Genomic DNA, 21,809 nt, shown 5'->3' on the forward strand with positions numbered 1-21,809 from the left:
TTCATAAATCACTCGCCCGTGCGTGTCTTATCATATCTGTAAATAGAGAAAAGTTGCTCTGGCTGCATGTTTGGTGTAGCATAGGTTAGTTTTCACAACGAGCGAGAAAGGTTGACAGGGAGCACGCTAAATCTCGAACCAACGGGGAATCACTCACAATCATTTTAGAAAAACGCCAAAAAGAGGAGAGTGTGCTGGCAAAAGGAGAACCTGACCGAACTCATCTAAACGAGAATCAATATTGCATGGCTTTTTAATGCTTTTTTCATTGTAAAGCATTATCTATTGTGAACGGTTATTTCATTATGGGTTAGTTTCGAGGAAGTACGGGGAAGTACTATTACTGGGTGTAGCTACAGTAACGTCTTCAGCTAGTGAGCTTGAGATCCTTTCCATCTAAACTGGTTATATCTCTTAAGTCTAGTAGTGAATTCAAGTGTTTTATTATGAGCAGGATAACCATATTCATCCGCAGTCACAGCCAAAACAATGTTCTTCCGCAAAATGCATACAGTTTTGTTTTTTAAAAAGTCAAAAACAACTGTAAGATTAAGTCCATAGTGTGTATTATTTAATCATTGCACATTTGCATAGACTTCAATGTTTGCATTAATGCAGTATAAGAAACCAAATCTGTTGTTGTTTTGTCAGAAGAATGCATAAAAAGTTTACTTCAAAAAATAAGTTTAAGTTGAAACACGGTTTAAGTTTACTTAAACTAAAACTGAAATAAAAATAAATTAAAACTATATATACACAGTGTATATATACACTCACCGGCCACTTTATTAGGTACACCTGTCCAACTGCTCGTTAACACTTAATTTCTAAGCAGCCAATCACATGGCGGCAACTCAGTGCATTTAGGCATGTAGACATGGTCAAGACAATCTCCTGCAGTTCAAACCGAGCATCAGTATGGGGAAGAAAGTTGATTTGAGTGACTTTGAACGTGGCATGATTGTTGGTGCCAGAAGGGCTGGTCTGAGTATTTCAGAAACTGCTAATCTACTGGGATTTTCACGCACAACCATCTCTAGGGTTTACAGAGAATGGTCCGAAAAAGAAAAAACATCCAGTGAGCGGCAGTTCTGTGGGCGGAAATGCCTTGTTGATGCCAGAGGTCACAGGAGAATGGCCAGACTGGTTCGAGCTGATAGAAGGGCAACAGTGACTGAAATAACCACTCGTTACAACCGAGGTATGCAGCAAAGCATTTGTGAAGCCACAACACGCACAACCTTGATGCGGATGGGCTACAACAGCAGAAGACTCCACCGGGTACCACTCATCTCCACTACAAATAGGAAAAAGAGGCTACAATTTGCAAGAGCTCACCAAAATTGAACAGTTGAAGACTGGAAAAATGTTGCCTGGTCTGATGAGTCTCGATTTCTGTTGAGACATTCAGATGTTAAGAGTCACATGGAACCATCATGCCTTGTTACCACTGTGCAGGCTGGTGGTGGTGGTGTAATGGTGTGGGGGATGTTTTCCTGGCACACTTTAGGCCCCTTAGTGCCAATTGGGCATCGTTTAAATGCCACGGCCTACCTGAGCATTGTTTCTGACCATGTCCATCCCTTTATGGCCACCATGTACCCATCCTCTGATGGCTACTTCCACCATGTCACAAAGCTCTAATCATTTCAAATTGGTTTCTTGAACATGACAATGAGTTCAATGTACTAAAATGGCCTCCACAGTCACCAGATCTCAACCCAATAGAGCATCTTTGGGATGTGGTGGAACGGGAGATTCGCATCATGGATGTGCAGCCGACAAATCTGCGGCAACTGTGTGATGCCATCATGTCAATATGGACCAAACTCCCTGAGGAATGCTTCCAGCACCTTGTTGAATCTATGCCACGAAGAATTGAGGCAGTTCTGAAGGCAAAAGGGGGTCCAACCCGTTACTAGCATGGGGTACCTAATAAAGTGGCCGGTGAGTGTATATACACACACACACTAATAACAATGAGAAAAGCACATAACAAAGTAACAAAAATTTAAACTAAACTAAATTATTAATAAATGCTATTACAGTATATATATAAAAATACTAGAATAATATTGTTAAACACCTGTGTTTGCGTACTCTATTAAATGGGGGTATAGTTCGAAAGTACACATACGCTAAACATTCACTTCAAAAACTGAAATATACTTTGGGCTTAAGTGTCATCCACACAAACTGCTGGACCTAATAATGTTATTTAGTTTTCGTGGAATTGATCAAGTCAGTGAAAGCTCTTCAAAATAGTTCAATTTTAAAATCACCTTTCCGTGATGCTGTATTTCCATGTAAAGGTCAAAGTGGCACATGTTGTGCTTAAAGAAACCCTGATGGCTTGGTAATGCCTAAGAGAGATTTTACTGTTATGAATCCGTGGTTGCACATATACAACGTGTGTCTGTCTACACTGGTGGCAGAAAGAATTTTGGACTGCGCTGGTCCTCTTGGGGGTTTAAAATGAACCCCAGTTTGAGCCTTCCTCAACCCTCTCCTCTCTTTCTAAAAAAAGCAGAAAGGGTAATTACTCCTGCAATCTCCCCACAGGACAAGGCAGGACAGGACAGGGCTCCCTGCACACAACGGGTTTTTCGTGAAAAATGGAACAAAGAAAGAGTGGAACCCTTCCCCCAACATCTTTTTCTCTTTCTCTACCTCCTTCTCTCTCTCTATCTTCCCCTTACCACCTCAGCTGCTTTGTCCTGGACCGGCAGACACATTTTATTACCTCTGCTCTGACTGCAGCGATGCGCTCACTCACTCTCTCTCTCACAGGGTGAACAGGGCCAGCTCTTTGTCTAGACTGCTTATAGAGAGAGTTCAGCACATACACACACACGCGTGCGTTTTTATCCCTTCGCAGGGCGACTGCATCTGCGCATTGCCGCCACGTGTGCGCTGTATCTTTGTCCTGATGCTGAGTCCTGTACAAAGATTCCTGTACAACATATAGACTTTGTAAAAACCGAAAACCGATCCCACAGACAATATAACAATGTCACATGAAATATAAAACTGGTTCAAATTACAGTAGCAGATATTTCATCATTCTCTTACCAATAAACTTGTGGGGTAAAATGATTATTTTAATTTAGATTTATAAACATATATTTATATTATAACTCTTTTAATATGAGTTTTTTTTATAATAACTGGTAACTTTACATTAGGGGTATAGATTTGTTAATTCAATAGTTAAAACTAATTAACAATAAACAATGTACTTGATCAGCTTTTATTAATTTTGGTTAATGACAATTTTTATACATATTAATAGTAATATTTTGACAATCATAATTGAATCTGAATGGGTTATTATTGCATTATGAAATCATATGAACTAACAATAAACAATATATTTATAAATTAACATTAACTAAGATTAATAAATGCTGTAAAAAGTGTACAATAATAATAATATAGGCATATGCAATAAAATATAATACAAAAACAATAAAATTCATCTATTAAAATAAATAAAATAAAATAAATACATAAATAAATATATTCGGCTATAATAGAATATAAATACAATTATCAGCTTTCTGAGCCGATATGCGTTTATATATTATTCAATATAAAAATGTAATAATTTCACATTCACAGTGTTAAATATCACAGATAAATCCCTTGATATTTCCAAATTTTAAATTACTGTGGGAACCATAAATATAGTAGGCCTATATGACTGAGGCTAATTTAAATCAAAATCAAATCTTCATGATGCTAAAATCTTAATTTCACACCTCATATTGAGACAGAGAACAACAGAGAGACAGCACACATGTTCTGGTAAAAACAATGCTCGCAGTAATGAGGTAGAAGATTATCTATCTTCTTTCATAGCTATTTGAAACAGTAATCACTAGACAAAAGGTCCGTGACTCCGTCCTAGGAGGATGGGAAGAGGCTTATCCCTCCCTCGGCACAGGTGGAATGTAAAACAGATTGCCCGAAAGGGTTAAAATATTCAGCAAAGTGTCTGGGGAGTTATGGGGGGAGGAAAAGGGGGTTGGCATCAGTTCTGAGCCAATATCTGCACAGATTTATTGAGATTCTTCCATTGTCACAATGCCACCTTTCTTTCGTTCGGTCACTATGTATATATATATCGAGACAAAGTTAATTTAATTTTAGGACAACCACCACATAAGGAAAATACACACTTATTATTTTCCCTATCAGACCGTCATTTTTTATGATCCTCTCTTTGTATCTTTCTCCTCTTTTAAAGATGCAGGCAAGCTTTAGTCTCTTTCTTTGACTCTTTCTCATTCCCTCCATCACGCGTCAGCCTTGTAAACAGAAAGGCATGGTTGAGTACACACACAAAGCCTCGTGCGGAGCAGCGTGAAGGGGAGGAGTGACAGCATACTGCAGAGAACCCGCCCCACACACACACACACACACACACACACACACACACACACACGCACTGCGTCCTTTCTCATATTCTCTTCAGTCCCAAAGAAATCATTTTGACTATGAAATTGAATTACGAAGGAATATGATGTTCTGGCCATCAAATGCAGCGATAAAATCCACCTCTGTTGATATTTAACCTCTGATTTATCATCAACAGAGACCGTTACAGCCAAATCGAGAGCCAATCAATCATTCATCAATCATCACTTTCACAATTCACACTCAATACCCTCAAAATCAGGTTTTCCAGAAGCATTCGTTCTACAAAGACAAGCAGGCTTTAATATGACCAGCACTGGTTCCAGATGAATGTGACTGATCAGTGAGCTCTTATTATTGCGCTGACCTCAGCGGCCGTCTGGACCATGACAACGGGCCGAAGCCGTTGACAGTAATTATACGGAGAGATTCTGCTTCCTATACAGGCAGAAAGGCTATAATTAATGAGGAGGAAGCAAATGAGGAACCTATATGAGAACATAAGAGAGGTGTAAAAGAGAATGGAGGATGTGGCAGTGAGAGAACGGAAAAGAGATGGTGACAATACAGAAAGATATGCAGATGAAAATTTGTTAATGAGCAAGTGACTAGTAGATAAATGGGTGTAAACAGGATTGAATGACTGATAGTCAGATTTGTGTGTGTGAATGAGTGTGTTTTTTTTTTATATTGTGGGGATTTTTTTCATACTATGTACATATATACTGTATATACTGTATTTACTTTTACATACCCTCACATTTCAGCAAACATTTTAGTATATCTTCTAAAGGGACAATACTATAGAAATGAAACTTGGATATATTTTAGAGTAGTCAATGTGCTGCTTGCATAGCAGTATATATTTACTGTCCAAATATATATTATATTTGCTGTCAAAATAGCTGGCAACAAAAGTGAGTAGACCCTAAGTGATAATAGCTGTACGTCGTTTAACCATGCAAAGCCACATGTCCTATTCATCATGTTCATGTTTTTGTCTGCTTGACAGGAACTTACAAATGTGTGTATCTTGTATTAGAGCAGTTCAAATTTGAGCTTTGAGTTCAATTCTCTCATACTGACCACTGGATGTTTAACATGGCACCTCATGGCAAAGAACTCTCTAAGGATTTGAGAATTAGAATTGTTGCTCTTCACAAAGTTGACCTAGGCTATATGAAGATTGGTAACACCCTGCAACTGAGTTACAGTACAGGCCAGGGTCATACAGAGGTTCCACTCGTAACAGGCCTAGCAAGAGTCAATCAAAGAAGCTGAGTCCTCGTGCTGTGCCTGACGGAAGCAGAAGCTGGCTTCAAAAAACGGACGCATGAGTGCTGCCAGCATTGCTTTAGAGGTTGCAGAAGCGGAAGTTCAGCTTGTCAGTGCTCAGACCATACGCCGCACACTGCAACAAGTCGGTTTGCATGGCCGTCGTCCCAGAAGGAAGCCTCTTCTGAAGCTGGCTCACAAGAAAGCCCGCAAACAGTTTGCTGAAAGTAACCTGTCCAAGAGCATGAATTACTGGAACCATGTCCTGTGGCCTGATGAGACTAAGATAAACTTGTTTGGCTCAGATGGTGTCCAGCATGTGTGGCGGCGCCCTGGTGAGGAGTACCAAGAAAATTGTGTCTTGCCTACAGTCAAGCATGGTGGTGGGAGCATCATGGTCTGGGGCTGCATGAGTGCTGCTGGTACTGGGGAGCTGCGCTTCATTGAGGGAAACATGGATTCCAACATGACCTGCGACATTCTGAAGCAGAACATGATGCCCTCCCTTCAGAAACTGGGCCGAACGGCATGATAACGACCCCAAACTCACCGCCAAGATGACAACTGCCTTGCTGAGGAAGCTGAAGGTGAAGGTGATGGAGTGACCAAGTACGTCTCCAGACCTGAACCCTATTGAGTACCTGTGGGGCGTCCTCAAGCGGAAGGTGGAGAAGCGCCATGTGTCTAACAGTCAGCAGCAGACCATGATGTCATTATGGAGGAGTGGAAGAGGATCCCAGCAACAAACTGTGCAGCTCTGGTGAATTACATGCCTATGAGGATTAAGGCAGTGCTAGATATCAATGGTGCTCACACTAAATATTGACACTTTGGACACAGTTTTGACATGTTCACTTAGGGTGTACTCACTTTTGTTGCCAGCTATTTTGACAATAATGGCTGTATGTTGAGTTATTTTCAGAGGACAGTAAATATACACTGCTATACAAGCAGCACATTGACTACTCTAAAATATATCCAAGTTTCATTTCTATAGTATTGTCCCTTGAGAAGATATACTAAAATGTTTGCTGAAATGTGAGGGGTGTACTCCCTTTTGTGAGATACTGTATATATATATATATATATATATATTTAAATTGTAATAATATTTTCGAAGAAAATAGAACGTTTTCCGTGAGGGTTGTGTTTAGGGGTAGGGTTTAGGGCATGAATATACAGTTTGTACAGTATAAAAGTTCATGGAAAGTCCCCATAAAACATGGAAACCAACCCATACACAAACATACCATATGGGCTCAAAACGACATGTTGGTTGTAAAATAATTACAACAAAAAAAATTGGGTTAACTCTCCCTTTAAGGCCAACTGGTGTGATCGTGTGAAAGAGAGCGAGAGGGAGGGAAAGTGGGATTCTTATAAATACTTCAGGGCTTTGGAGGGTGAGAAATCATGGGGTGGTGATGCTCCTGTGAGGTGAACGAGGGGTAACTCACTCCTCAAGGGGTCAAAATGCTCCGTAACCCTGAACTGACCTGCCGTTTTATATAATAAAACTGATTTTCCAGCTCTGACTAAGTTCATTCTCCACGCTGCGCTCGAAGAACGTGTCGAATGGATGTAGCACAAGGAATAGGAGCGAGCGGATGGGTTGGCAGTTTGATTCTGTGGGTGAAAGAAGATCTGTGAGTTCTGGACTCAAGACTGTGTGACCGCATCATTCAACGGAGCTATCAAGGTCACTGTGGAGGGCGGAAGAGAGGTGAGCTGTGGGTTGCCATTACAGAAGCGCCCCTGGGAAAATCCCGGAAGCTTCCAGTCACCACTTATCAGCTAGTCTCAATTTTCTTTCAAAGAGACAATGGATAATAACCGCAGTGAAAAATGACAGGCTTTACACCACCTATTCGGCAAAGGTACATTATTCTGATTCAATGAAAAGGCTCAGACAAACAAAGCACTCTTGATTTATAGATTATGCCACAAAGCACCTGTGTAAACACAAACACACCATACACACTCATTATACTCATCCAAACAGTTCATTCTGTTACAGAACAATGTATTATATAAGCACATTACCAGAACACCCACAAGTCAACAAACTATTTATTGGTGTACTCGATCATAAGTGCAAACAATAATAATATTAATAATAATTTGAATAAATAAATCAAATGTTTTATCTTGTAATAAAAAGCTTAATCATATATATGCTCAAAAGTTTGGGGTCAGTAAGATATTTTTTAATGCTTTTGAAAGAAAGCTGCATTTATATGATCAAAAATACAGTAAAAACTAATATTTTGAAAAATTATTACAACTTAAAATGACAGTTTTTTTTTATTTTAATAATAATATTTAGAAAAATTATTATATTCCAATGATAGCAAAGCTGAATTTTCAGCATCATTACTCCAGTTAAATGATCCTTCAGAAATCATTCTAATATGCTAATTTGATAATTATTGCTAATATTATTATCAATGTTGAAAACAGTCGCTCTGCTTAATATTCTTCTATGACAACGAGGTACAAGTCGGAGCTCTCCGAAAATTCGGAGTTTACAAGTTGTAATTACGGGTTCTACAAGGATGTGAACGCTTTTTACGAGTCGGAATCTCATAACGGTAATTACAATCACATTAACATAATACATAATACTACCAGAGTGCACAATTCATTCGTAGTGTAATAATCAATTGTTTTTTAGTCATCCACTGTGTAAAATGAGCAATAAAGTGTATTAGAGTGTTTGAGGGATTCTAACTTCTCAACTTTAGAATCATATTTCAAGAGTTCTACCCACTCATCAGGACAGTTTTAGATATTACAGAGCGGCTCCTCACATTGGTTCTTGCCAGGATTTAATAGATGAAAGGCTATGGTTTCTGGAGAAAGAAATATGGAAGGTCCCAAGCTCTTCAAATCACTCCCTTTTTACAGTTCTTTTATTTCATCTCCAGTCCTTAATGACACATCACATGCAAATGAGAGCGTGGTGTCTGGGAGCGCATTCCGTAGGAGTCATTTTTCACCATTTCCCAAAAAAACAGAGCATTAAAAAAGTCAAGCGAGACAGTGTAGCTGTAGGCAACGCAATGCATCAAATTGGTTTACAAACCACACTCAGAGTTTTAAGTTACATAAAATACAAAACAACCCCATTAAATTCAACATAAAACTAAAATAATACAGCTTCTAGAGGCGTTTGAAGCAAGGGGGATGATACTTTCCTCCATATGACTGGTAAGCAGTGTAAGCAGTTACTTGATGAGATGACTAGCATAAGCATGACTTTAACTATTAATTGCCAGGCCTGATTCACAAAAGCCTTTAGGCACATGCAAACCATCAGAAAGAGAGTGTGAATGGCTAATGTATCATATCAGGCCTTGTAATTTGACTATTTGTATAAGTAAAAGTCTTAAAATATCTTGTGATTTCACCAACTAGCTTTTTATCTTATTATTATCATTATCATTATTATGTTTGATGCAAGACATACACACCTTTGACATATCTAATTGAAAATGTTGCATTATGAATTAAAGCTGTTGTATTTGAAACTGACAGAAAGGAAAGCTAATGTGTCTGCTGCTAGGAAGCTAATTTCAAAATAGCTAAAAAATGGCTGGTTAATTGACTTATCACAAAGCTTTGTGTCCGAGCTAACAAATACATGATAAAATAGCTCATTTAATAATACAGTATGTGATAATAAAGAACAATGAGTGGCCAGAGGATTGTTAGCAGAAGCAAACACACATAGTGCCAATGCTTCAGATACCACTTCCTCTCAGCCTCAAGGACATGTATCATCTCATGTGGCGACATTAAGAAATCAATCTCAAAACACTACAGCGATATTTGATTCCAGCCTTCCCGACTCACTTGGCATGACTCAAATTGTGCTTGGCCATTGTAAATATATTAAAAGCTGGAAAGGAGCCTAAATAGCAGCATAAGGGGAGGGAAGATCGATCCAGTTGACAGATCAGAGAGCCCTCATGGGCATCTCAGGGAAAAGGGGCGATGTGCTACTACAGGGTGAGAGCTGCCAGATTAAGACAGGCTGAGGAGATAGAGAACAGGGCACTTTACAAGGCATCTCTGCAGGAGAGGAGGGATTTAGGACAGATAAAGTGTGAAAAGTGCGATGTTCTCAGCAGGCTAGAACTACTCTAAATCTGTGATTCACGTATACCGAGGTCAAGGAACAGAAGCATTGCTGTATTACTGGAGGATTTGTAGAGGTAGAGCGATGGGTTGTATCTGATGGCAGGAAAAACGTCCCAGCAGAGCCGTTTTCCCAAAGGTAACAGACAGGTCTGGTTCGGAAGCCGGTTTATGGTTAGACTCCAAGCTTAATAAGTCAATAATCAGTGACTTCCCGTTTAAACGGACAACTTGATGTCTCACTTGGATTCTCGTCATATTGACTGACAACTGGATCACAATTCGGTTTAGGGGGAAAGCCTTTATAATCCTTATCGGCAATTAGAACAACTCATAAAAACACTTCCTTTTCCTTCTCTACCCATTTCCCTCTTCCCATCAGTTGTCCTCCTCTAGTTCAACACGTCTGGTGTCCCCTTGAGAGAGACTACAGATTTTATGAGATAGGTGTTTGTGAAGCTGGAATACTTTTCTGTTTCGGTTGCGACCCAGGTCTATCCACTAAGCGAAAGCAAAATGAGATAAAAGTGGACTAAAGGTGTTTCGGTAAGTAAAACTTCATTATGGAAAAACATTTATTCCTATAGGAGCGGTTGCTGGGGATGTGCCGATCGTCAAGTTCATTTCCAGGCTAGGTAAGTCAGTTCTAAGCTGTGCCCGAGGCTCTGCCTTTATTCTGATACTGTACGTCCCATGGAGACAGCAGCTCTCAACACCAGATCTAGAATGCTTTAGAGGGATGTTTACATCTTTATCTCATCATATGAAAGTCTGTATGTGCATAAGTCTTGAGTTTTAGGAGGATGTTTGTTTCCTTATCACACTTGACTGTAGAAACATGCCTGTGCATGTATGCTCTAGATCTATCTATCTATCGAGAAAAGCTACATTAAATCAGAAATTATGTGGAAAATTACTGCATTAGTTTAAAAATAATATAAACATTTATAACTCTAGTCGGTGAATGATTACAAACATAATAATGCAAATATATATTTTAAAAGTATGTGAAAAGAAAAAAACAAACAAACGAAAGAAAACTCAAACAGCCTTTAGGGTCATCTGCCATCACATTAAGATTAAGTTCGTGTCCTTGAACAGCAAAATAGCACTAGCTTCAAAATGCATGCGCATCAAATCACCCGTACATGTCAATATTTCTCCATAAGTCACAAAAGCCCATAATTCAGTGCATGGATACTCATCTTAGAGCATCCCAGGTTGAGTCCTCCCTCATTCAGCCCGCTCACCGGCCTCTCTCTTCCCCAGCAGACCCGCTGACTGAACGATCTCGCTCCGGTGTGATGCTTTGAGTGGAGCAAGCATCTCTCTCTCTCTCTCTTCTCTCTCTCTCTCTCTCTCATCCGGGATGCTGCAATGATGTGTGGTACCTGTTAACGCTGCCCTCTTCCGGCCACTGCGAGGAACTGTAATCACACCACAGTTGCGTAACGCCGTCACCAAGCGGCTATTGTCATGACAACAAACGTGAACATAAATACATTTTGAAGCTAAATTACTGGGTTTTAAAAGCGTAAAGCCATCTAATTAAACAAAATGCAATTGATTTAAATAAATAAATATGGTATAACAATAAAAATAAACAAATTCCAAAATGTATTTTATTTACAGTATCATCAAGTTTAAACAGTAGGTACAGTCATTTACAGTGCAGACATACGTTAAACCACTCCAGATGGGTAATGTTATACTGAATGGGCCACATTTGAAATGGTCCAAAAATAAACACACAAAATGACAAAAACACCTTTAGAATGAAGCAGGTGATGTAATAACACGTTTAATTTTTTTTATTGCATAATTTCTTTCTCTTTTCTTTTTCTAATAGTATTTAAATAAGCAATATTGGATAAATCTCAGATGGTACTTTTCTGTTAGTTATCATTACTTGCTTGTCTCATTACAAATGTATTATTTATTTTTTATCTAACCAGCCGATATATATATATATATACACACACACACACACACACACTGTTGAATTACATTTCAAGAGGTCAAAACAACCATGTGAAATGTTTTCAACTAACATACAGGAACGTTATTGCATATTATAAGAAGAAAATTTAGTCTACTAAAACCTATGTAAATAAAAGGTGAACAAGGCCTCTGCACATGCGTAATTGTTTTCAGCATTATAAAGAGCAAGATTTGCTATTTACAAATCATTTACTCCATGGAATATAAAGATAGTATATTGATCAATGATTGTGAAGCATCAAGTCTGCATGATTAAAGGACTGTCAGCAAACATCAATGTGCTGCTGCTTCAGGAGGTAAGAATATGAAGAAGTTTAACTAGAACTTATAAATATATGTTCTTAATATAAATTCATAATATACATTCTAGACTAAATGATCCTGAGGTCAGATTGGTTGATGAAGGGTTGTTTGTAATCCAGCTAAAAACAAATGGCAATCATGCTCCTGAGAAAACTGTTGGGGAAACATGAAAAATATCTATTTACTTCTAAACATTTGAGAATTATTTTTTTATATTTAACATTGTCAAGATTATACTCACCAACGTTCTTACCTCTATCCTACTAGAATCATATCCTATTGAAGGTACCAATTTATAACAGCTGGAACTCGAAGGCCATTGTCAGAATGATAATAATAATAAAAATGACTAATAAAAACTAACTTTGAGTAGTTTCTTTAGGTGGATTCCCAATGTGGAATAGATAATTAGATTGTACTTGTGTTTGAAATAATTAAGATTTTTTGTTTTGTTTTTGATATTTATATAGTCTATAACATTTATATAGTCTGTATATATTTTAATATCCAGTCTATATATATATATATATATATATATATATATTCCAATGGTAAATGGCTATTTTAAATTGTAATATTTCACAATATTACTGTATTTACAGTATTTAAAATTATTTGCTTGGTGCATGACTTCTTTCAAAAACCTTTAAAAAATCTTAGGAAATTATTCCAACACTCTTTTTTAATTTGAAAAACATTTAGCTTGACAAAAACACAATGTGATATGTCCAAACACATTAAATCAGTGTTTCCCTACCCTGCTCCTTGAGGCACACCAACAGTGCACATTTTGGATGTCTCCCTTTTCTGACCCATATATTTCTGGTCTTGGAGGCTCTACTAACGAGCTGATGAGTTGATTCAGGTGTGATCCATTAGGAAGAGTTGAAAAATGTGTAGTGTTGGTGTGCCTCCAGGAACAGGGTTGGGAAACACTGCCTTAAATGACCAAAATATACCCCTAGATATTAACTTTTCTCCAAATATAAAAAAAAAAGCCTGCTTTACTCCAACTGCATAGAAGACACAGTAGCCAGCACTGTGACAGATAAAAGCAACTAACGCTGGTAACTGCTCAACCAAAACACCAGATGGCAGTACTTCCCAAAGGTCTAATCTGGGTGGACCAGTAAAAACCTACAAATTCTGGATTAGAGCAGTTCAAACCAGCCAGAAAAGGTTCCTAAATGGGACCTCAGACAGTACTACAAATTCAACAGAAAAGCCAAGCATGATTTGATTTCTTCCTCTCATCTGTTGTAAGGCCACGTTCAGATACATAAAACAATGACATCTAACATTCAGAAAGAGCAACTCTGATTTAGCTTGAATTACAATAGTAAGACAAAAGGCACAAGTTCAATTAGATCAATTAACAAAAGCAGCCGTCAACATCAAATACTGCAGCTCACATCTTTTTCTCTCTAAAGCCACTCAATAAAAGGTCCTGTGCCTGTTTGGGTTACTTCGAGATTTCTTAAGTAGGAAAAAAAAAAAACTTGAGAGTTGTGAGAATACTCAAATACTTTCACCCATGTAGTGTGCACCTAACAGAGCCCTTAGACAAGGAAGTGACATCGTTAAATCGGTCCAAGAGCTCCATCTGATTAGATTCCAACGGCCTGTGCTCCTCACAACCTCTCAGCGGTGTGATTTAATGTAAAGTTCGAGTAAATACGTAACACTGTTCCACATTAGAGATCTCCGTCCTCATCAACCCGTGATCCATGGCCATTACAGAGAAAAGCCTCCTTCTCCGGGGTCACACTGTCCCTGTTTAGACCGCAGGCTGGTTTGTACACACTCAGTTCCTCGTCCATACTGGAATGGGCCAGTGCAGCTTCAGTACTGTGCCAGATTCCATAGCCAAAGTAGATTACGAGTCCTGGAGAGAACAGAGGGATAATGGAATAAATTATTGACCACATACATGCCAAGTGCTTTCCTGGAGGCCATTCATAATCGTCAAATGACCGTAGTCGGACCACTTTTCAAAAAAATTCTGGACAAGCATACTGGTTCGTGAAGGAGCATGTACTGTACCTATAGACATCCAGATGGCGAATCGTATCCAGGTTCCCCTGTCCAGCTGCATCATCAGGTACACATTGACAAACATGCTAACCACCGGGAGAAATGGAAGCAAAGGAACCTGTTGGAAGATGTGAAGAATTAGTACTGTAATTAAAAATGATTGAAATGCCAGAATTACAGCTTATAAGAATGCCTATGATAACGAATTAGAAAAATCTTTTGAAAATATAGTCTAAAAAACACATGGCAAGCTCTTAGAAATGTCCTCTATGTATTCATGTTAATTCAGTGTTACTTCAGTTTTATTATTTTTATATTTTGAGTTTTCATATTCCTTTTAGTTGAAGTTTAGTGATTCTGTTATGTGCTTTTTAGTCATTTTATTACTTCAACTTTAACTTATTTCAGTTAGTTACCAAGACAACATTTTAAGTTTTTCCTCTATATCTTATATTTTATTTAAAGGACAAGTTCGGTATTTTACACTTAAAGCCCTGTTTTAAGATCGTTTCTGATGAAATAGAACGGTTAAGATTGAAATTTGGACACATGCTGCTGGCCCGAGAATTTTCGGTTTCTGTGGTTGCACCCCCCCCACCTCCACAATGGTTGCATAGGTGCACTGAAACAATCCTTCATATAACGCATTAAACTTTAGTTTACAAAGACGTGAAACTCACCGAGTGGTCTGGGGGTGTTCACTGATAAGCTCACACAAAAATCGCTGCAAAAGATGCTTTCCAAGAGGTTTTATCATAGTTTTTGTCCAACTCCATTGACTTGACTTGGACAGAAACTACGATAAAACCTGTTGGAAAGCATCTTTTGCAGCGATTTTTGTGCAAATTTCAATCTTAACCGTTCTATTTCATCAGAAACAATCTTAAAATAGGGCTTTAAGTGTAAAATACCGAACTTGTCCTTTAAGCTTTAATTCAGTTACCAAAAACATTTTTAGCAAGGTTTAGTATCAGTAACACTGGATGGTTTCATGTGGTTTTTTTTTTTTTTTTTAAGGTCATATCACAAATTATAAATTCATAAAATTCTTAACGTGTTTGGAAGTCATACAACACAGCATTACATTTTATGATATTTTAATAGACTTAAGTATGGAAGCTTGTTTCCGCCACCGAATGAAAAATATAAAAGGCAATTGCGACTTTTTATCTCACAATTCTGACTTTTTTTCTCACAATTGGGAGTTTACATCTCGCAATTCTGACTTTATTTCTCAGAATTGCGAGATATAAAGTCAAAATTGCGTGATATAAAATCGCAATTGCGTGTTACAAAGTCAGAATTGCGAGATATAAAGTCAGAATTTATTGATATAAAGTCGCAATTGCAGGTTATAAAGTCAGAATTGCGTCATATAAAGTCGCAATTGCGTGTTGTAAAGTCAGAATTGCGTGAAACAAAGTCTCAATTGCGTGTTATAAAGTCAGAATTGCGTGATATAAAGTCAGAATTGCGTGATATAAAATCGCAATTGTGTGTTATAAAGTCAGAATTGCGAGATATAAAGTCAGAATTTATTGATATAAAGTCGCAATTGCAGGTTATAAAGTCAGAATTGCGTCATATAAAGTCGCAATTGCGTGTTGTAAAGTCAGAATTCCATGAAATAAAGTCGCAATTGCGTTGTTATAAAGTCAGAATTGCGAGATATAAAGTCAAAATTGCGTGATATAAAATCGCAATTGCATGTTTCAAAGTCAGAATTGCGAGATATAAAGTCAGAATTTATTGATATAAAGTCGCAATTGCAGGTTATAAAGTCAGAATTGCGTCATATAAAGTCGCAATTGCGTGTTGTAAAGTCAGAATTGCGTGAAATAAAGTCGCAATTGCGTATTATAAAGTCAGAATTGCGTGATATAAAGTCAGAATTACGTGATATAAAATCGCTATTGCGTGTTATAAAGTCAGAATTGCGAGATATAAAGTCAGAATTTATTTATATAAAGTCGCAATTGCAGGTTATAAAGTCAGAATTGCGTCATATAAAGTCGCAATTGCGTGTTGTAAAGTCAGAATTGCGTGAAACAAAGTCGCAATTGCGTGTTATAAAGTCAGAATTGCGTGATATAAAGTCAGAATTGTGTGATATAAAATCGCAATTGCGTGTTATAAAGTCAGAATTGCGAGATATAAAGTCAGAATTTATTGATATAAAGTCGCAATTTCAGGTTATAAAGTCAGAATTGCGTCATATAAAGTCGCAATTGCGTGTTGTAAAGTCAGAATTCCGTGAAATAAAGTCGCAATTGCGTTGTTATAAAGTCAGAATTGCGAGATATAAAGTCAAAATTGCGTGATATAAAATCGCAATTGCATGTTTCAAAGTCAGAATTGCGAGATATAAAGTCAGAATTTATTGATATAAAGTCGCAATTGCAGGTTATAAAGTCAGAATTGCGTCATATAAAGTCGCAATTGCGTGTTGTAAAGTCTGAATTGCGTGAAATAAAGTCGCAATTGCGTATTATAAAGTCAGAATTGCGTGATATAAAGTCAGAATTCCGTGATATAAAATCGCAATTGCGTGTTATAAAGTCAGAATTGCGAGATATAAAGTCAGAATTTATTTATATAAAGTCGCAATTGCAGGTTATAAAGTCAGAATTGCGTCCTATAAAGTCGCAATTGCGTGTTGTAAAGTCAGAATTGCGTGAAATAAAGTCGCAATTGCATGTTATAAAGTCAGAATTGCGAGATATAAAGTCAGAATTGATTGATATAAAGTCGCAATTGCGTGTTATAAAGTCAGAATTGCGTGATATAAAGTCGAAATTGCGTGTTGTAAAGTTAGAATTGTGAGATATAAACTATTCTGAGGGGAAAAAAAGTTAGTCTTTTTTCCCCCTTAGAATTGGCCTGATAACTCGCAATTGCGAGCTTATATCTCACAATTCTGAGAAAAGATGTCAGAATTTCGAGATATAAACGCGCAATTATGTGTTATAAAGTCAGAATTGCGAGATGTAAAGTCGCAATTGTGAGAAAAAAGTCAGAATTGCGAGATAAAAAGTCGCAATTATTTTATTTTAATTTTTTTATTCAGTGGCGGAAACAAGCATCCATACTTAAGAGACTTTTTTTTTTTTTTTTTTTTTTTTTTCATGTTGACTTTATCACATTACTTTATTGGTCACATTACATGACTGATTTGGCAAGAAAAAAACATTCAAAAACAATATATTCTTCATTGTAATATCAGGACAGTTGTATCACCCTGAAATATTTTAAAAAAATAAATAAAATAAAACACACACACATTTATTTATATATACACACACACACACACACACACAGAGAAATTAAAAATGTGCTTGATACAAAAGAGGTCCATTCAAGTAATTGCATGGATGAATACCATTTTTCATATATTTCTGGATAAATTCATATAGATCTGGACAAAAACATCTGACCCGACATAATAACATAAAACATAGTATTTCTCTCATTGTGTTTAATAGTTAATTATCAACATTCGATTGAATGAAACTAACTCTATAAATAGTAAATCTACCTCTACAAGAGCTGTTTTTATTGGGTGTGACCACATCCTGGTACTCTGTTAGATGTGCATTTGTATTACGCCTTGAGGTCTAACCTTAAAAGAGAGCTTGGTTTTACTCTCAGGTTGTCTCCAGATGATAAACGTGATAATGACGCACAGGCTGACCAGGACACTGAGAGTGACAATATTCCACACTGCAGTTCCGCCCAGGACAGCCAACAGACTGAAGCTAAGGATCAGCATACCTAGAAGAGACGCCGTTTAGAAACCTCCAAAAAACAACTGAACAAAATCATAAATCCCTAATAAAACCAGGATCTGTCTTAATGTGGAATCGCACTGATTCATACCAAGCAGACTTGTGCAGATGTTAACGATGAAGCCTGACATGTTGGAGGGTTCAGTGATGTGGGGGAAGAGCATTGTTCTGAAGCTGAATCGCTCTTCTATGCCAGGAAGAATCCCCATGCTAGGCGTACTTATGGTCTCACTCATTTCCATTTCGTCCTGTGTGTTTGCTAAGTGATATATCTGAGAAAACTGTTCGGGCTGGTACCTGTAGATTACAACATTGTTTTATGGAAGCCTAATTGTAAATACACTGATATTTAAAATGCATTCATTTTATATGCATCTGCCAACCTGAGTACTAAAACACAGGCGGCGACCAGGGTGTAGGCCAAAAGAGTTCCTATAGACATCAGATCAACCAAGTCCTTCAGGTCAAACAGGAAAGCCATGATAGCTGCACAGGAAGGAAGAGGATCGGATATGGTCATCTGTTTTGAGGATAGTTTGATATTTATAATGAGCAATTTAATAAGGTTTCAAAACTATATCTACTGTGTAGAGAACATGCATGTTTTGTTTAGGTCAACATGAAATTAATACTTATTTCAAGGAAAAAGAAAATATAACAATTACATAAACATTATTCCCAAGAAATACTCCTAAAAATGCATTAGTGTCTTGTTTGTCAGCAAAAAAAATTTTTTTTTAAATGCAGTCAAGAGACAATGCTCATGGATTATCAACATGTTTAAATTTCCATTTGTAATTTTAAATAGATATTGTATAAACATGTGAAATTAAAGAAACCAGCACTTTCCACAAATAGGGTATAAAATCATTTCATCACATTACTTTTTTTAACCCTAGAATGCATAAAGAGGGTTTTATAAATATTTTATCAATAAAAAATATTTTTATTTGATATTTGATTAATTAAAAACAATTCTGACTCTAAATGTAATTTTCATATTTCCTTGTCATAGAATAGACATTTTTTATATCACTACCCGAGACTGCATAAAGGGGTTCACAATTACCCGTATTTATGTTTCTTAACATAGTATATATTTTGATATGTTTTTGATAATAATAATAATAACAAAAACATTGATTTATGAAATGTTCTGTCTATCTGCAAAGAGCATTTTCACATTATTTGAGGGGAGAAATGTGGGGAGTGAAATCTTGATGTTTTTTGGTTAATGCGTTCTAGCCAGGGTCCGAAATTAACTTTTTGGCTCACCTGCCACAGGGACTGGTAGATGAAAAAATACACCAGCCAAGCATATTTTTTACCGGCCAAAATAATAAACAGCCTTTTTGTGTCACATATACATTAATTTATATATAGGCTATATTTAAACATTTTTGTCATATTTCTGGTCTATTATTTTCCATTTTTACTTTTATTTACACACAAATTACACAATTTACACACATTAATTATTTTTTTTTGTGGTGGTGCCTATATGAAAATAGTTCTATACAAATTAAATGTATTAATTGTATATTTAATAACATATATGCAATAATAATATATTATAATTATTTCAAAAAAATATTTAGTTTTACTCTGCCTATTTTTTTTTTTACTCCATTTACTCTGACTGATCCGATCAGTAACTGAAGGACTGGAAATATCAGTTGTTTTAAAATATATCCGAATGCTCCACATGAAACTATGGTCTTCCGACCTTTTACCATCGTGTCGATTTATTTTGATTAATATGTGACAAGGAGAGAGAGCAAGACAGCGCTAAGAGAAAGAGTGAGCGCGCGCGACCGGCCGGGGCTCTCTCTCTGCTCGTTCTTCAGTTGCGCCCTGTCACACGCACTACCGTCGTCTACATTACTCACAGATCAAATAAGACTATGGCGGGACAAAAATTCGCTTTGGAGCAGGAGCATCGATAAGAGGACACGTTAACGTTAACTCGTTACATTACTATTTTGGTATGAACATTCACCCGCCAGTGGGGCGGATAGCCTTTTGAGATTTACTCGCCAAACGGAAAATCTACCCGCATTTGGCGCTTGGCGGGTGTTAATTTCGGACCCTGGTTCTAGCGTTAAAAGTTAAGGCAAAAATACAGACAACTATCAGATATTCTATAACAATATGAAATATAAAATGTATTAAAATTAAAATAAAATTCAATATAAACAAATTCTAATATTTGGTCAAATTATATTTAGTTTTAGCATTCCTTTCTGAAGGCTAAATGCCTCCTTGGAAAATAATAATGATAATAATAAAAAACTATCATCCCCCCCAAGTGTCATTAGTACCCTATTCATGGAAAGGGCTAAAAGCATAAGCAATTAAAATCTTTAAATGGATGAAACGGAAACAAAACTATAAACAATGTCAATAGAGTCTTTAGTATAGCAAAACTGACGTCATGGTATCACCTAATGTTTGCACAATAAAACAAATAGTTCAAAGCAAAGTCTGTCTTACAGGCTTTTATTCCAGGAAACTACTGGAATCATTTTTAAAAGAAAAAAAACATTAATAATTCCAATTACATGTAACTGCTCCATGTTTGTCTTATAAACAGTGAGTTTCCAACCTCCTCCCTATAGATATGTACAGGCTGGTGTTTCTAACAGCAACAAAAGCAGCCCACTGGAGCTGAGCCCTGCATTCCCACAATGCCTTCCTCTGCTCTTACCAGCAATGACCCCGGAGGCCAGAGTGGACACGATGGGCGTCTTCTTCTCGCTCACCCGTGCCAGAAACGAGAAGAGCAGACCGTCCCGGGCCATGGCAAAGATTATACGTGGGAGGGGGAACAAGGACCCCAAGAGACTGATCATGGAATGATCAAAAAAAGAAAGAAAGCAGAACAGAAAATAGAAGTAAACACATAAGCCAACTGGGCAGCTGCCAGAGATTGTGTCCAAGGCAGAAAGTGGATAAATCCAGTAAAAAAACAAACAAAAAAAAACTGTTAAATGCCATCGTAGTTTTTGGGGCCTGGCAGCGTCACCTGGCCCATGCCAGCTAGGTTCAGTGTGATGAAAATTTAGTTTTTCCATGCAACATGCTCCAGTGGACGGATGCACGATACCGCAAACGTAACGCGACGTCAGTAGATTAGTAGCATTAAAATTCGTTCTCACCTGCGACAAAGCCTGCTGTTATAGTGGCAGATAAGGGTGTTTTTGTTCTCTCGCTGATCCCAGCCATGAATTTGAAGAGCAGGCCATCGTCAGCCATGGCCCAGATGACACGGGGCATGGGGAACATGGCGCCAAGCAGGCTGTCGCGAGAGATGGAGAAAACAAACCATGCCATGCAAAAGAGAGACACAGACATAGTGCATTCATACACTGCTGTGGTGTTATTATAAGATAGATATATGCCACAAATAGGCCACCCCCACCAATCAGAAGAGAGATTAGACCACCAACACAAAGATAAAATATTTGCAAGAGCATAAGGATCAATCTCTTGGCATTCAAGAGTGAATTTTGAATGATGATTTTAATGGTGAAGCATGTAATTTCTGAAGCACTAGTGGTAACCAAGTGGCATTGCAAAAATAATGATTGTTTCCATATGCGTCTACCACCCCTTCCGCCTTAGATGAAAACTCAAACAAACAGTGCAATGTTTTGAAAGCGCCACATAGCCACAGCGTTTGCTCTTCGGGGAAATCAGCCAACAAATACACACTTCTAATTTGACTGGCTGGTATTACACAACTTCTGGGATTCGGCCAGTTTTTTAACAGTCCGCTCAGTGTTAAGACCTGTTCACAACAAGAATGATAACTATAAAGATAACGATTACAATAACTATATTAGTGTCCAC

General features: G+C 37.4%; 2 protein-coding genes across 3 annotated transcripts in view; one reads left to right on the forward strand and one right to left on the reverse strand.

Moving 5' to 3' along the window:
- Positions 1 to 21,809, forward strand: part of slc43a2b (solute carrier family 43 member 2b) — a 186,837-nt gene that overhangs the window by 89,120 nt on the left and 75,908 nt on the right. The gene's annotated exons all lie outside the window — the stretch shown is intronic.
- slc7a1a (solute carrier family 7 member 1a) overlaps positions 13,371 to 21,809 on the reverse strand; it is a 29,453-nt gene continuing 21,014 nt past the window's right edge. Inside the window, exons 7-12 of one of the 2 annotated variants that reach the window (XM_056247769.1) lie at positions 21,116 to 21,255; positions 18,341 to 18,443; positions 18,049 to 18,254; positions 17,792 to 17,943; positions 14,182 to 14,290; positions 13,371 to 14,023 (exon numbers count right to left, since the gene is read on the reverse strand). In XM_056247769.1, coding sequence (XP_056103744.1) covers positions 13,833 to 14,023; positions 14,182 to 14,290; positions 17,792 to 17,943; positions 18,049 to 18,254; positions 18,341 to 18,443; positions 21,116 to 21,255 — 901 coding nt within the window. In that variant the 3' untranslated portion in view covers positions 13,371 to 13,832. Of the gene's footprint in view, positions 14,024 to 14,181; positions 14,291 to 17,791; positions 17,944 to 18,048; positions 18,255 to 18,340; positions 18,444 to 20,664; positions 20,802 to 21,115; positions 21,256 to 21,809 lie in introns of both variants that reach the window. The other variant, XM_056247770.1, reaches the window with a different exon arrangement.

Source organism: Rhinichthys klamathensis, unplaced genomic scaffold (assembly GCF_029890125.1).
Source record: "Rhinichthys klamathensis goyatoka isolate OS25496 unplaced genomic scaffold, OSU_Roscu_1.1 h1tg000050l_1, whole genome shotgun sequence".
NCBI lineage: Eukaryota > Metazoa > Chordata > Actinopteri > Cypriniformes > Leuciscidae > Rhinichthys > Rhinichthys klamathensis.